The sequence below is a fragment of the Ixodes scapularis genome, unplaced genomic scaffold, assembly GCF_016920785.2.
Source record: "Ixodes scapularis isolate PalLabHiFi unplaced genomic scaffold, ASM1692078v2 PGA_scaffold2__306_contigs__length_199485367, whole genome shotgun sequence".
Classification (NCBI taxonomy): Eukaryota; Metazoa; Arthropoda; class Arachnida; order Ixodida; family Ixodidae; genus Ixodes; species Ixodes scapularis.
The window spans coordinates 41,986,668-41,998,411 of NW_024609857.1; the positions used below are offsets into that span (position 1 = coordinate 41,986,668).

An 11,744-nucleotide genomic window follows, 5' to 3' on the forward strand; every position below is an offset into this window, starting at 1 on the left:
ACGAGTGCCATGACGATGCACCTTTGGTTCTGCTTGATTGAGTCCGTGGAATCATGGCGTTGTGTAACCGATAACTGGTTCTGTGGGTTCACCCTGAGTTTAGGAATTCGGAGCACACAAACCAGGCTGCTGTTTTGAACATTATATTTTATTCATATGTTCGTCGGTGTGCTCACTCACGATTGCATTCGTTGCCTCGAAGGATGTGCAGGCGATGAGGGGTCCCGTCGTTGGCTGCTGACTCGCAGGTGTCAACAGGTGTTCCCAGCCGGTCTTCTTTCCGTGTTTCTTGACTGCCATTATTCCTTTCGGGGGTTTCGCGTATTCGACACATCCGCATCTTCTTCGGTACTCAACTGTACCTCTTTTCTCTTACATCCCCAGAAAGCGAAGGCCTCGATGTTTAGCTCTCCCCCTTCCCCTGCGTTCTCTCCGTAGGCTCGCTGCGCCGCTGTATACCTTTGGACTCCGAGCTGCGGTCGTTCGGCAGAAAACGCCACGAGGCGATGGCGGCGAGACCAAGTCTCAAGAACTCGGTGGCGCCGCTCTGTTGTTACGTGTGGGCACTTGTGGCCAACTGGAGAGGTTGCATTCCTTCCGGGTTAACTCGGCCCAAGTTTACCTCACAGGTGGCTGTGGTCGGACTTATTATTGACATAAGTATAGGCATACTCGAAACCTGGAATGTCCAGGTTACGCGTATGCTGCATTTCACGGGCATAAGAGCTAGTCAGGATGACACACATGTAAATGTGCCATGTAAGACAACACGCCCCTTTACAAACATGCCCGCGTTTGCCCACACCAGGTGAGGTCACTGCGCATTCGCAAAAACAATATTCGCTCGAGGTAAATTGTGCGCGTATCCGCTCTGTGGTCAGCAGCGCCGCCGCAACGGCGTGACGCCAGAACCGCCGGATTGTGTATATACATATACAGCTTGAGTAATAAATAAAATCAAAAGGTAATGCAACTTCACTTAGTTAAGACGCGTACTTATAGGATTGGGTATAGATTCCCATTGCTGAAATGTCATGTTCCTTGTTTCTGATATTTAAAAAAAAAAATAAAGCCTCGCTCACTTTGATCTGATAAGAGTAAAAAATGCAGATTCAAATTTACGAATTTTAAATTTTAACGCGACTTCTAAAACAGAACAATGGAATATTAACTTGTAAAAATAATTGTCTTTTTTCCGAAAACTGATTTGTATATTACAACATCAACTAAAATTTGATTTACGTGAAAAAACAACGAGCATTTCAGTATGATTGGGAGCAAATATTTCGAGGTACCTTTTCTACTGCGTGCTGTTCTAGGAAATACAAAAAAGAAACAAGAAAAAAAAACTAAAGCAATGAATACGATTAAATATGTTAACGAAACAAAAATATGGTTCAATAAAATAACACAAATATGTATCTATTCGGGTAGTGCACATGAACCTTGTGAAAGCACTCACAGTTTCTGAAACAACGGGTGTGGCTTACATGTTCAGGCGTTTACCTTTATGATTTGTTCTTCAGTGTACTTATATCGGAAAATGTCAGAGAGATAATAGGATCTAAATAATATTTAAAAGCATCTCTCTATTATATTTTAGAGAACAGATAGATCACAAAAATTTGGGGTTCTCTGTTTATTATGAATTTTTTTTTTTGTACTAAACAAAGCGATTTGAGGCACTTGCCAACACTGTGAAATCGTTTTTATCGCGGAAAATAAAAATCGTTTGGATTATTGAATATAGACTGGTACAATCCCTTACATGAAATGGTTATTAAATCACGCAGGCGAAAGCGTAAAAAAAATCCTCAAAACAAGGCGTCGGTTTAGCTACGAGTGTTACCCCACTTAAACAAAGAAAATGCAGCATTTAAACCCCCAAAAAACGAAACCTCTGTAAAACTAAAAGTTTAAGTGGAATAGCCATACAGACAGTTTCTTCTTTTAGCTTTCGCTTTAACCTTAACTAAGCTTTAACTTAAAACAATATATTAAAAACAAATTTGTTGAAACGCGAAGCAAGAAAAATGCAAACGAGCCCCCACCCAAGATATCGAAACCGAAACTACAGCAAATCTTTTTAGAAAGGGTAGGCGTAAGTCGTAGCCAATCCCCGTTCTTATTAAAGATGGCTGCTTTCGGTTATTGCTGGAATCGCCGCAACTGCTACCGGAGACACTTCCACGTGTGGACGCAATTAAAGGTGAGAATATTTATGCAGCATGCTTGTAGAATATTCTTTATGTGTCCAGGTGTCCAGGAAGTGAATATTGATACCGCTTACAGAGTATTCGACTTGTTTAACGCTTAAATGTGGTGGTAGCGACTCCGAGTGTTATATACCGGCTGGCTGGCTTCGGTTTTCTCTATCAAGCCATAACCGCTAAAACTACTTTGGAGTGACGAAAGTGCTCCTGTTTTCTTTTTCGCTTTTACGCCGGCGCCTTTTTTCACGCGAACTGTCGAAACTAAACAGTCTGGAAGCATAATCACTTCATCGGTGGAAAGCTGAAACGGAGATTTCTTTTTTTTCTTTTCTGCGTCAAAGTTTAAGCATCCATTCGAATCTGTATATCGCTTTCGCGTCGTCGCTGTTTAACGATTTGGTTAATGTGCTCAGCACCAGTTCTTAAGTTGTCTTTGCTTGACAGCAAATTCGGCACAAAAAAGAGGACAAGAGTGGGACAGAAACACAGCGAAGTGTATTTGTCCCTCTCGACCTCATCCGATGAATTACTGACTAGCCCAATTATTAGCCCTTCGCTTCAAGCCATATAATTTCTATAATTTTATTTTGAACATAAGATTTTGTGTTTCTTGATATGGTGTTTCTTGGTACGATATGGGTTTCTCGGCACGGTGTTTCTTGATTTGATGTGCGGGGCAAATGTTACCTTGCAGCAGGTATGGCGAACGGTACATACTTCGTAATGTTTTGCGGAGTCGTGATTATGTGCCAGTCTCGCGTTTTCAGCTTTTATAATGTTACATAATAGGAAAACAAATAAAAAAAGTCGAACAAGTAGCTGGGCCTTTTGCTACTGTGATTGCTATGAAGTATAACAAATTAATTAGAAGATCTAGACCAGTTTAGAGCACTAACCCAAGTAAAGGAATGCATTTGCTACAAGGACTGAATAGTAAACATTGTTCAAGGTGTTTTGCATTGAATATAGCTGATCTTGCCTCTTTTTCTTTTTGCTATGGACCGAGTCTATCTGCTGTAAATGTGGCTGTTAGGATTGTTCGAAAGCTCAAATGGCTGACTAACGGGCATTGGGTCTTGTAAGTTTATTTAGTGTGTTGACTGCTCTATGCGAATTTTTTTATTCATTGTATGCAAATGTTATTGGAATTAAAAAAGTTCGGAAGAAAATGTCATAGCTGCTGCACTGGGCTATTGTTAATGTTGATGAAAGTAAACTTCATAATTTGAATAAAAAATATTTTGCTATTGGCACTTTTTGAGTTTTTTTTTACAGTATTACCTGCATTGTAAAGTTTATGGATGATTTAATGCCGGACAGGCCTTTCAGATATTTTGAATAAATAAATAAATAAATCTTAATACTCCAGAATTCATGGGTCATGCTCATCCGCCAAAAGTTCAAAAATGAGAGACGGAAGCTGGAGACTGACCGTGTGTACGCAAACCGACCAAAGTTCGGCAGCCGTGGGAAACAACCAAGGGCGGCTGTCGACGCTGCATCAATGGAGTTATAGCGGGGCAAAGTTGGCGCAACACTGGTCGGTGATTCAGAGCTTGGTGTAACGCACATGTGTTTTTTTAATAAAATTACAATAATCGTCCTTGTTTAATCCTTATGCAGTCCCAAGGCTTGGCTCCCAGTGGAGAAGACGAATACAGTCTCACACAGCATGAGGCCTGGTTAGTCACGGGGGGACAAAATCGAACCCCGACAGGTAGCAAATGTGCTGCAGGCCTGAGTTGACGCATTCCGCAAGGGTCAAAGACTTGTGCAAGTTATCCATTGCTGAAGCTATCGACAAGTATCCATATCTCAGGGACATTGAATGGGTGAGTAGTTTCTTTTGTGCGCAATTTGTAGACGGGCTTTATTTAGGAGAACCAGCTTACACAAAGCTGCTCTGTTTGTAAGATGCTGTAATTTTACGAACTTGTTCTTTGAAGAACATAGACATTTTTTTCCACTGAAACAATTTAACATACATAACATACTGTAAAATTTAACCCCAAAGCTGTAAAAAACAACAAGGATGACAATACTCAAGGCTGTGTGTTGTGTCGTCCTTCTTTTTTCCCCAGTCTCTCAGTTTTGTCCTAATTTATGTTCAACCATCACCAGCTAGTTTGCGTCCTATCTTTTTGTTCATAAAACATTTGTGAAAACTTTAAATCAGGGGCACATAGTGCTTCAGCAAATTCCTTTTAGGTTAATATGGGCTCAAGCTGTCGCTTAACGGTTTATGGCATACTACGAAATTACTTCTCAGAATTAATGTTTTGCATAATTTGTTCAGTCAAACACCATTTTAATTATGACGTTTCTGCCTTTAATATTACCTTAAGTAACTAGCCTAAACCAAGGTTGATCATTTTTACATTTCGGAGCTGCATTATATCTATTAGCGATCTACTTCAGCAGTACAGTGCAACCTTTAAAGGGATACTTCAACGAAATTTGAAATATATCCATCGTGTTCAAAAATAAGTTCAATATGATCCACAATATCCGTAAATGACAATTGCACATTTGTATTTTGAGCCCGGTGGCTGTATTTTTGTTATAAACGGCCCACTCTAGCAAGCGCTCGGAGAAGGCCCAGCTTAGAGCATGTGACATCCGACGCAATCGTGACGTAGGTCGTCTCGGGACGAGCAAAGCTGCGGCGAGGCTGACGTCGAGGGGATGGCCTAGTCATCCCCGCCACCGAAGCGGCTGCTTTTGTACGAATTTTGAGTGACAGGTTAATCTTTTATAATCTTGTGAGGGGACAATAGCTACATCTGGAACACACAAAAGTAATTCCCGGGAAGACGGGAGTTCTTCCTTCACCTCTTCTCTCGTCGTGGCCGGAGGGGAGACAACCTCCGTCACTAGCTGTCAAGGATCCTGGACGGGCATTACAAACGAGGCGTTAGCGACGTCCACCAGGTGCTCTTTGCAAATCGTTTAATTCGTTTCAAATTTCCTTTTCGTGACTTTTTTAACAAGATATTGGTGTGTTCGATGTGATACTGCTCCTTTGAACACATATAGACCATAAAATACGCGCCGAAATTTCGTTGCAGTATCTCTAACGTTCGCAAGGTCCATATTGCCGAAATATTCACGAAGCCAATAATTTGCGTAATTTGAAGGTACATGCATGTCTTCAGTCTAATTTTCAAATTCCAACTTTTATACTCATAGGTTAGTGGTCATGATTATGTCTGTCATCGCATTTGTAAAACAATTGAGGGCACGACGTACAGGATTCTACAGTAGTTGTGCGACACGACAGAATGCTTCAAATGTGTTAGTAGGCTAATAAAAGATATTTAATAACGAGGTGAAAAAAAACATTAAGAATTTCACTGTTCTTACAAATGCATGGGTTTTATTCAAACGCTCACAATGTTTCAGTTGCTTGAGGATTTCAAGCAACTTCTGAAGAAAGATGGGAATGAAGCGGTCGAGGCGGCGTTCCATAAGATTGTGAAACTTGCTCTAAGAAGAGACCAAGGGGGCTCCAAAAAAGACCTGAAGCCTTTACTTGAAATTGACCCGCCAGGAACCGGTGCAAGACGCAAGAAACGTAAGTGATGATTCGGGTATAGGAATAAAGGGCATACGTATGATCTGCTCAAAGCAGTACTATACCGCTTTGAGCATAACATATACCAACAGAAGGATGGTATGTTACCATGTATGTTTAAAAATGCGCAGATGTTCAGATTAGTGTTGACACGATGTGCCTTCTCTGTTGGATTTCTTTTCTCTTAAGGTTAACAGATGTGTGTTTTTGTAGAACGCACCATCTGTTGGGGTACTATTTTCAACACACAGTTTTAGAGCGCAGCTCTTAGGGGCCCGTTCCCGGCTTGAGCGGCGTCGCCGTCGGCGTAACCAAGGTCATCCCAAGGTCACGTGGCCCCAAGGTCACGTGACCCCTCCCAAGGTCATCTCAAGGTCACGTGACCCCACGTGACCCCCGTCACGTGACCTTGGGGGTCACGTGGGGTCATCTTGGGATCACGTGACCCCCAAGGTCACGTGACCCCTCGAGGTCACGTGACCCCTCCCAAGATCTCAAGGTCACGTGACCCCAAGACCCCACGTGACCCTTTGAAGGTCACGTGACCCCCAAGGTCACGTGACCCCTCTGAGGTCACGTGACCCCCGAGGTCACGTGGTCTCCTCCCCAAGGTCACGTGACCCCCGAGGTCACGGGACCGCTCCCAAGGTCATCTCAAGGTCACGTGACCCCAAGGTCCCCACGTGACCCCCCCAGGTCACGTGACCCCTCTGAGGTCAAGTGACCCCTCTGCGGTCACGTGACCCCCCGAGGTCACGTGAACCCCAAGGTCACGTGACCCCCTGAGGTCACGTGGGGGTCACCTTGGGGGTCACGTGGCCTTGAGGTGACCCCCATGTGACGCCCAAGGTCACGTAACCCCCAGGTCACGCCTCCCCGAGGTCACGTGACCCCCCTCCCCGAAGCCACGTGACACCCCCCCCCCCCAGGTCACGTGACCCCCCCCCCCCCCGGAGCATATTAAAGAATGAGGGGAGGAGGAGGAGAAGGAGGAGGGGTCTACCCTCCCCTCAGTACCCTTCACTCCTCCTCCTCAAGAGCTGCGCTCCAATTCGGCGTTACAGGGGTTTGTAAACGGCTTTCACTTTTTTTAGAGCGCAGCTCTTAGGGGCCCGTTTCCGGCTTGAGCGGCGTCGCCGTCGGCGTCGGCGTCGCCGTCGCCGTCGCCGTCGCCGTCGCCGTCGCCGTCGGCGTAACCGCGCGGTGCATCATGGGAAATGTCCCATAATGCACCGCGCGAGCCCCCCACCAAGGTCACGTGACCTCGTGGGGGGTCACGTGACCCCCCGAAGTCACGTGGCCCCCTCCTCGAGGTCACGTGACCCCCGCCGATGTCGCGTGACCCCCCGATGACGTCATCGTCACTGATGACGTCACCGGCATCCACATCGTCATCGTCATCATCACTGATGACGTCACCGGCATCCACATCGTCATCGTCATCATCACTGATGACGTCACCGGCATCCACATCGTCATCGTCATAACTGATGACGTCACCGGCATCCGCATCGTCATCGTCATCATCACTGATGACGTCACCGGCATCCACATCGTCATCGTCATCATCACCGATGACGTCACCGGCATCCACATCGTCATCGTCATCATCACTGATGACGTCACCGGCATCCGCATCGTCATCGTCATCATCACTGATGACGTCACCGGCATCCACATCGTCATCGTCATCATCACTGATGACGTCACCGGCATCCACATCGTCATCGTCATCATCACTGATGACGTCACCGGCATCCACATCGTCATCGTCATCATCACTGATGACGTCACCGGAATCCGCATTGTTATCGTCATCATCACTGATGACGTCATCAGTGACGTCACTGATGTCGTCACCGGCATCCGCATCGTCATCGTCATCATCACTGATGACGTCATCAGCGACGTCACTGATGACGTCACCTACATTCGCATCGTCATCGTCATCATCACTGGTGAAGTCATCAGTGACGTCACTAATGACGTCATCGGTACCCGCATCGTCATCGTCACTGATGACGTCATCAGTGACGTCAGTGATGACATCATCGGCATTGGGGGTCACGTGACCCCCAAGGTAACGTGACCCCCCCCTGGTTAGTTTAACCCCCCCCCCCAGTGCCCTTCCCTCCTCCTCCTCAAGAGCTGCGCTCTAATTCGGCGTTACAGGGAGTTGTAAGCGGCTTTCATTTTTTCTCATCAGTTTTTATTGTGCACTTTTTTAAAATGTTGCCTATTTTACCGTTAGCTTGTATAGTGTAAATTACTGTGCAAATTGAATGGGTGCAGTTTAATTTACATATTGTTTAAATTAAATAGTGGGCCATCGATTTAATCTGAATAGTCACACAAAACACAGCAGTGCTACGGTACAAATGATTGCAGTTAATATAACTTTTTTTTATGTGCAATGCGGACTAATCGTTCCCTTAGACACAGAAGGAAGTGCTAAGCAGTTTTTTTTTATTTACATAAAATAGGAGTGTTGTGTGCAAAGAGCAGGTATGTATTTAAAGATTTGCGAATAGTGCAGGATAATTCTGTCACGGGAAATGCTTTCCTGGATTCAGGACTTAAATTTGTTCCAAGGGAAAGTTTTGAATGAAGGTACCTCTTCCGTTAAAGTCATTCGACATGCTTGTTCTGGTTTCTATGTATCCAGTTAATTTCACTGCTGCTTCAAAATAACTAAGACCAAGCAATGTTTTATAACAGTCTGCGAGTAATGTCCATTGACCTACATCACAGGTGCTGCTACACACGCATTTCTCGAATGGTGCAAGCTAAGTGTAAATGTAAGTACTTCAATTTAAAAAAAAAGAAAAAGCTGAGAGGACAGAAAGAAGAGATCACTTAATTTAAAAATATTTCATATTTTGGCACAATAATTTATCCAGCATATAAATGTTTGGATGAAGCGTACCTGGAAGGTATATTTTGTTTACAAAAATGTATAATATCGAAGTCACCTTGTTAAGTTCTTGAATCTTAAACGTACTATGGAGCATCAAGCATGCATTCATTTCACAATAAGCGCCCACCAGCTAGATCTGAAATGTTTCGAAGCTAAGTACATAAGACGCTACTTTGTGTTATCAGCTTTTCCAAACACGTCGCTGCAAAGTGGTTGAAGCCCGCCATGTCATGTACTAACAAATGCATATCCACCTGTTCAAGAAAATCACCGAATATTAAATGGACGCTTGCTCAGTGTTTTACAGATTGTCATTTCTGAAGGACAGCACTGCCTGTCTTCGTCGAACACATTTGCTTATCTTTTAGAGCAGATGTAAGAATTTGTACCTTTCTCAACCTATACGTACATTAGTCAAAGCGAAGGAAGTGATTCCCCATAAATAGTTGCAAGCAAGGCACTTAGTCACCACCATGTCTGCACATGTGAGCAGGTTTTGCAATTAGATGCCTGTCTCAGTTACTTTCACTCACACCCTGGATGCGCTTGCACTCATGGGGCACCAGCTGGATGCCACGCCTGCAACTGTCTTTAGGAATGTTTGAGGAAAAGAAGTCTTATTTTTAAGGTCATTCATTAAAAAATGCACTCTTACAATAATGATGAATCCGTCGGTTTCACTTGCATGCCATGGGCTTTTTAAAACCTTGCTCTCCTTCATTATCGTGTTTCGAATGAAGACGTGCAATGTATTTGTTTCTAATTTAGCACGAGTAACATGTGACTCAGTTTTACTATGCGTTTCTGTTGCAGACGTTCAGGCCGTACGTGCCCTGGAACTCCTGGCAAGAGTACTTAAGCAGCCTATAGTGCAACTCACAGATGTCTTTGCCTTCGGTAAGCTTTCACTTAAAAGCCCTCATTCTAGAACATTGTATGCGTTGAACAAAATTATATATAAGTGGTAATGTACTTCGGTCATTAGAACCAAATTGTAAATATGTGTAAGGCCCCCATGCAGTTTCCAGATTCCTAGACTTCCCATGATAACATAAAAAAGGAAAAAAAAAACTCACTTTAATGTTGCTTGATTGTGGTGTAACTACTGAAAATCCTTTTTGACATTGGTAGGTCTAGTGGCACCCCATGCAAAGGCCATTTTTACCATCATCAAGAATATCTCACAGTTTTTGCAGCAAAAAAGAAACCTACAGGCTTATAAATGAAATATTTCTAACAGGAAATCAGATGTCTAACAGTCATTTACTGTGAACCAAAATAATATTTTAAAATGCGAATATATTTTAATAATTGGGATTTCAGCATAGATACTTCATCATATTAGAACTGCAATTATTTTTCAACAAACATACCTATATGAAAGCAAACAGAAAGCATTCACTCATCTCAGCAGAAAATAACAGCCGATATTTAAGTATTGAGTACTAGTCAGAGCTCCTTTATGTGGCCGACGTGTGTTGATCACATAACAAAAGAACTTGAGTCAGCTAGAAAATTCTGCCTTTATAGATAGATATACAGGTGTACACCATGGTGACTGCGAACTGTATATCTAGAATGCTGTGTTTCGTTTCTTTTTAGGAGGCGAAGAAACCACTTACCCCTTGCATCGTATTTTCGGGCCCGAGTTTCAAAGGGGCCGAAGCGCTCTTCCTCTACATCGAGAAAAGTCGACTGTTGCGCGTCATAGATGCAGTGGAAGGGACCACAGCAATCATGACCGCCCAGGGGATGTTTAATTCAAAGTACAACAGAAAAGCATTTAATATTTCTTGTGTTTTGGAACACCTATTTTAAGGGGTTTCGATTTCAAGGCCCAGGAGCATCGCCCAACGCTCCTGGGCCTTTAAAGATTGGGTAACCGGTACATATAACGGGTGTTTCAGCAAAGACTGACAAAAATTCCTAAAATTAGTGTAATCAAGGTAAAAGTAATTTTCTCGGGACAGCATTACTCTTGGTGGCAGACGTCAGAAAATGTGCGATACTTACTAGTTAGTGCGGTACTTCATCACATATAACTAATTAACTTCATATTAAGTGAAAATAAACATATGGCTCGAACTAGAACCTTGCTGAGCGTCATCGAAAACCACTTAATCAGTAATTTTCAGAAATATTCAGGACGTAGGAAGCGTAGTATGCTAAAGTTACCACTCGTGGAACAGATACAAGGCTAGGGCTCTGAGAAGAGACGGAAGAATCGCTCGGGCGCCTTATCAGACCGCTATCTGCTGCACGAGTGGTAACTTCAGCGCACCACTACGCTTTTCACGCGTTCAAAGCCTTTCTGAAAATTACGAATTTTGTGCTTTTTGATGACGCTCAGCAAGTTTCTGATTGGAACCATATGTCTTTTTACTAATGAAAATGTTAATTCGTTTTTTTTAATAATTAACAACCTAATTTGTTAGGTATCGCGCATTTCTGACGTCCGCCACCACGAGTAATGCAGTCCCGAGAATATGATCTTTATACTTCGAATACACACATTTTAGGAATTTTTTCAGTTTTCGCTGAAATACCTGGTATACTCCAAGCTGCTCGGGTATCGCGCTCGGCAGACATTGTATTAGAGGATTACAGTCTTGATCAGTGGGCTAATTAACCTAAACGTGCGAATTAATTTAACACTTTCGTAGGTCATATTGCAGCTGCAGGTTTTAACGGCAGTCAATGTCAGAGCCAAAATCAATTTAAACAATTTGCATAAAGGCAAGAGTTTTGATATATTAATAGATCAGTTTTCTGATTTTGTCGCGCGATTCTAAAAGTAAATACACAGCAAGGGAGCTCTGTCCTCAATGATGCCTATGAGGGGTGACATAGTCGTTTCGGTTTCTTCGTATTTAACTGGCCAGCGCATCTTTGGTGGATATGCCGATGACATACTGCCGAGAGAGTAACAGGGTACCAGAAAAGTGTATGTCACATTTTATGCACAATCTAGAGGGCTTGTGGCGTTTTAGTTTATAGCTTCGGAATTGCGTGTCAAAAACGCGGAAACTGATCTCTTGAT

The 11,744-nt window shown here is 43.4% G+C and overlaps 1 protein-coding gene across 2 annotated transcripts; it reads left to right on the forward strand.

The window, feature by feature from the left end:
• Window positions 1-2,136: 2,136 nt before the first annotated feature.
• Window positions 2,137-10,995, forward strand: LOC120846156. 2 transcript variants are annotated; one of them, XM_042291830.1, is made up of 6 exons: window positions 2,137-2,209; window positions 3,837-4,045; window positions 5,616-5,787; window positions 8,539-8,585; window positions 9,518-9,601; window positions 10,307-10,995. In XM_042291830.1, the coding sequence occupies exons 2-5, from the start codon at window positions 3,938-3,940 to the stop codon at window positions 9,572-9,574; spliced, it is 384 nt and encodes a 127-aa protein (XP_042147764.1). In that variant the 5' UTR covers window positions 2,137-2,209; window positions 3,837-3,937; the 3' UTR covers window positions 9,575-9,601; window positions 10,307-10,995. The 2 variants fall into 2 exon arrangements, with proteins under 2 accessions (XP_042147764.1, XP_042147763.1); XM_042291829.1 differs by lacking the exon at window positions 8,539-8,585.
• The last annotated feature ends 749 nt before the right edge of the window (window positions 10,996-11,744 follow it).

Excerpts from the sequence above, each read along its gene's own strand:
- LOC120846156 (XM_042291829.1), top strand. The coding sequence starts at position 3,938 with ATGTGCTGCAGGCCTGAGTTGACGCATTCCGCAAGGGTCAAAGACTTG. Across the intron at positions 4,046-5,615 it reads ATCTCAGGGACATTGAATGG|TTGCTTGAGGATTTCAAGCA; the intron begins GTGAGTAGTTTC and ends ACAATGTTTCAG. Across the intron at positions 5,788-9,517 it reads CGGTGCAAGACGCAAGAAAC|ACGTTCAGGCCGTACGTGCC; the intron begins GTAAGTGATGAT and ends TTTCTGTTGCAG.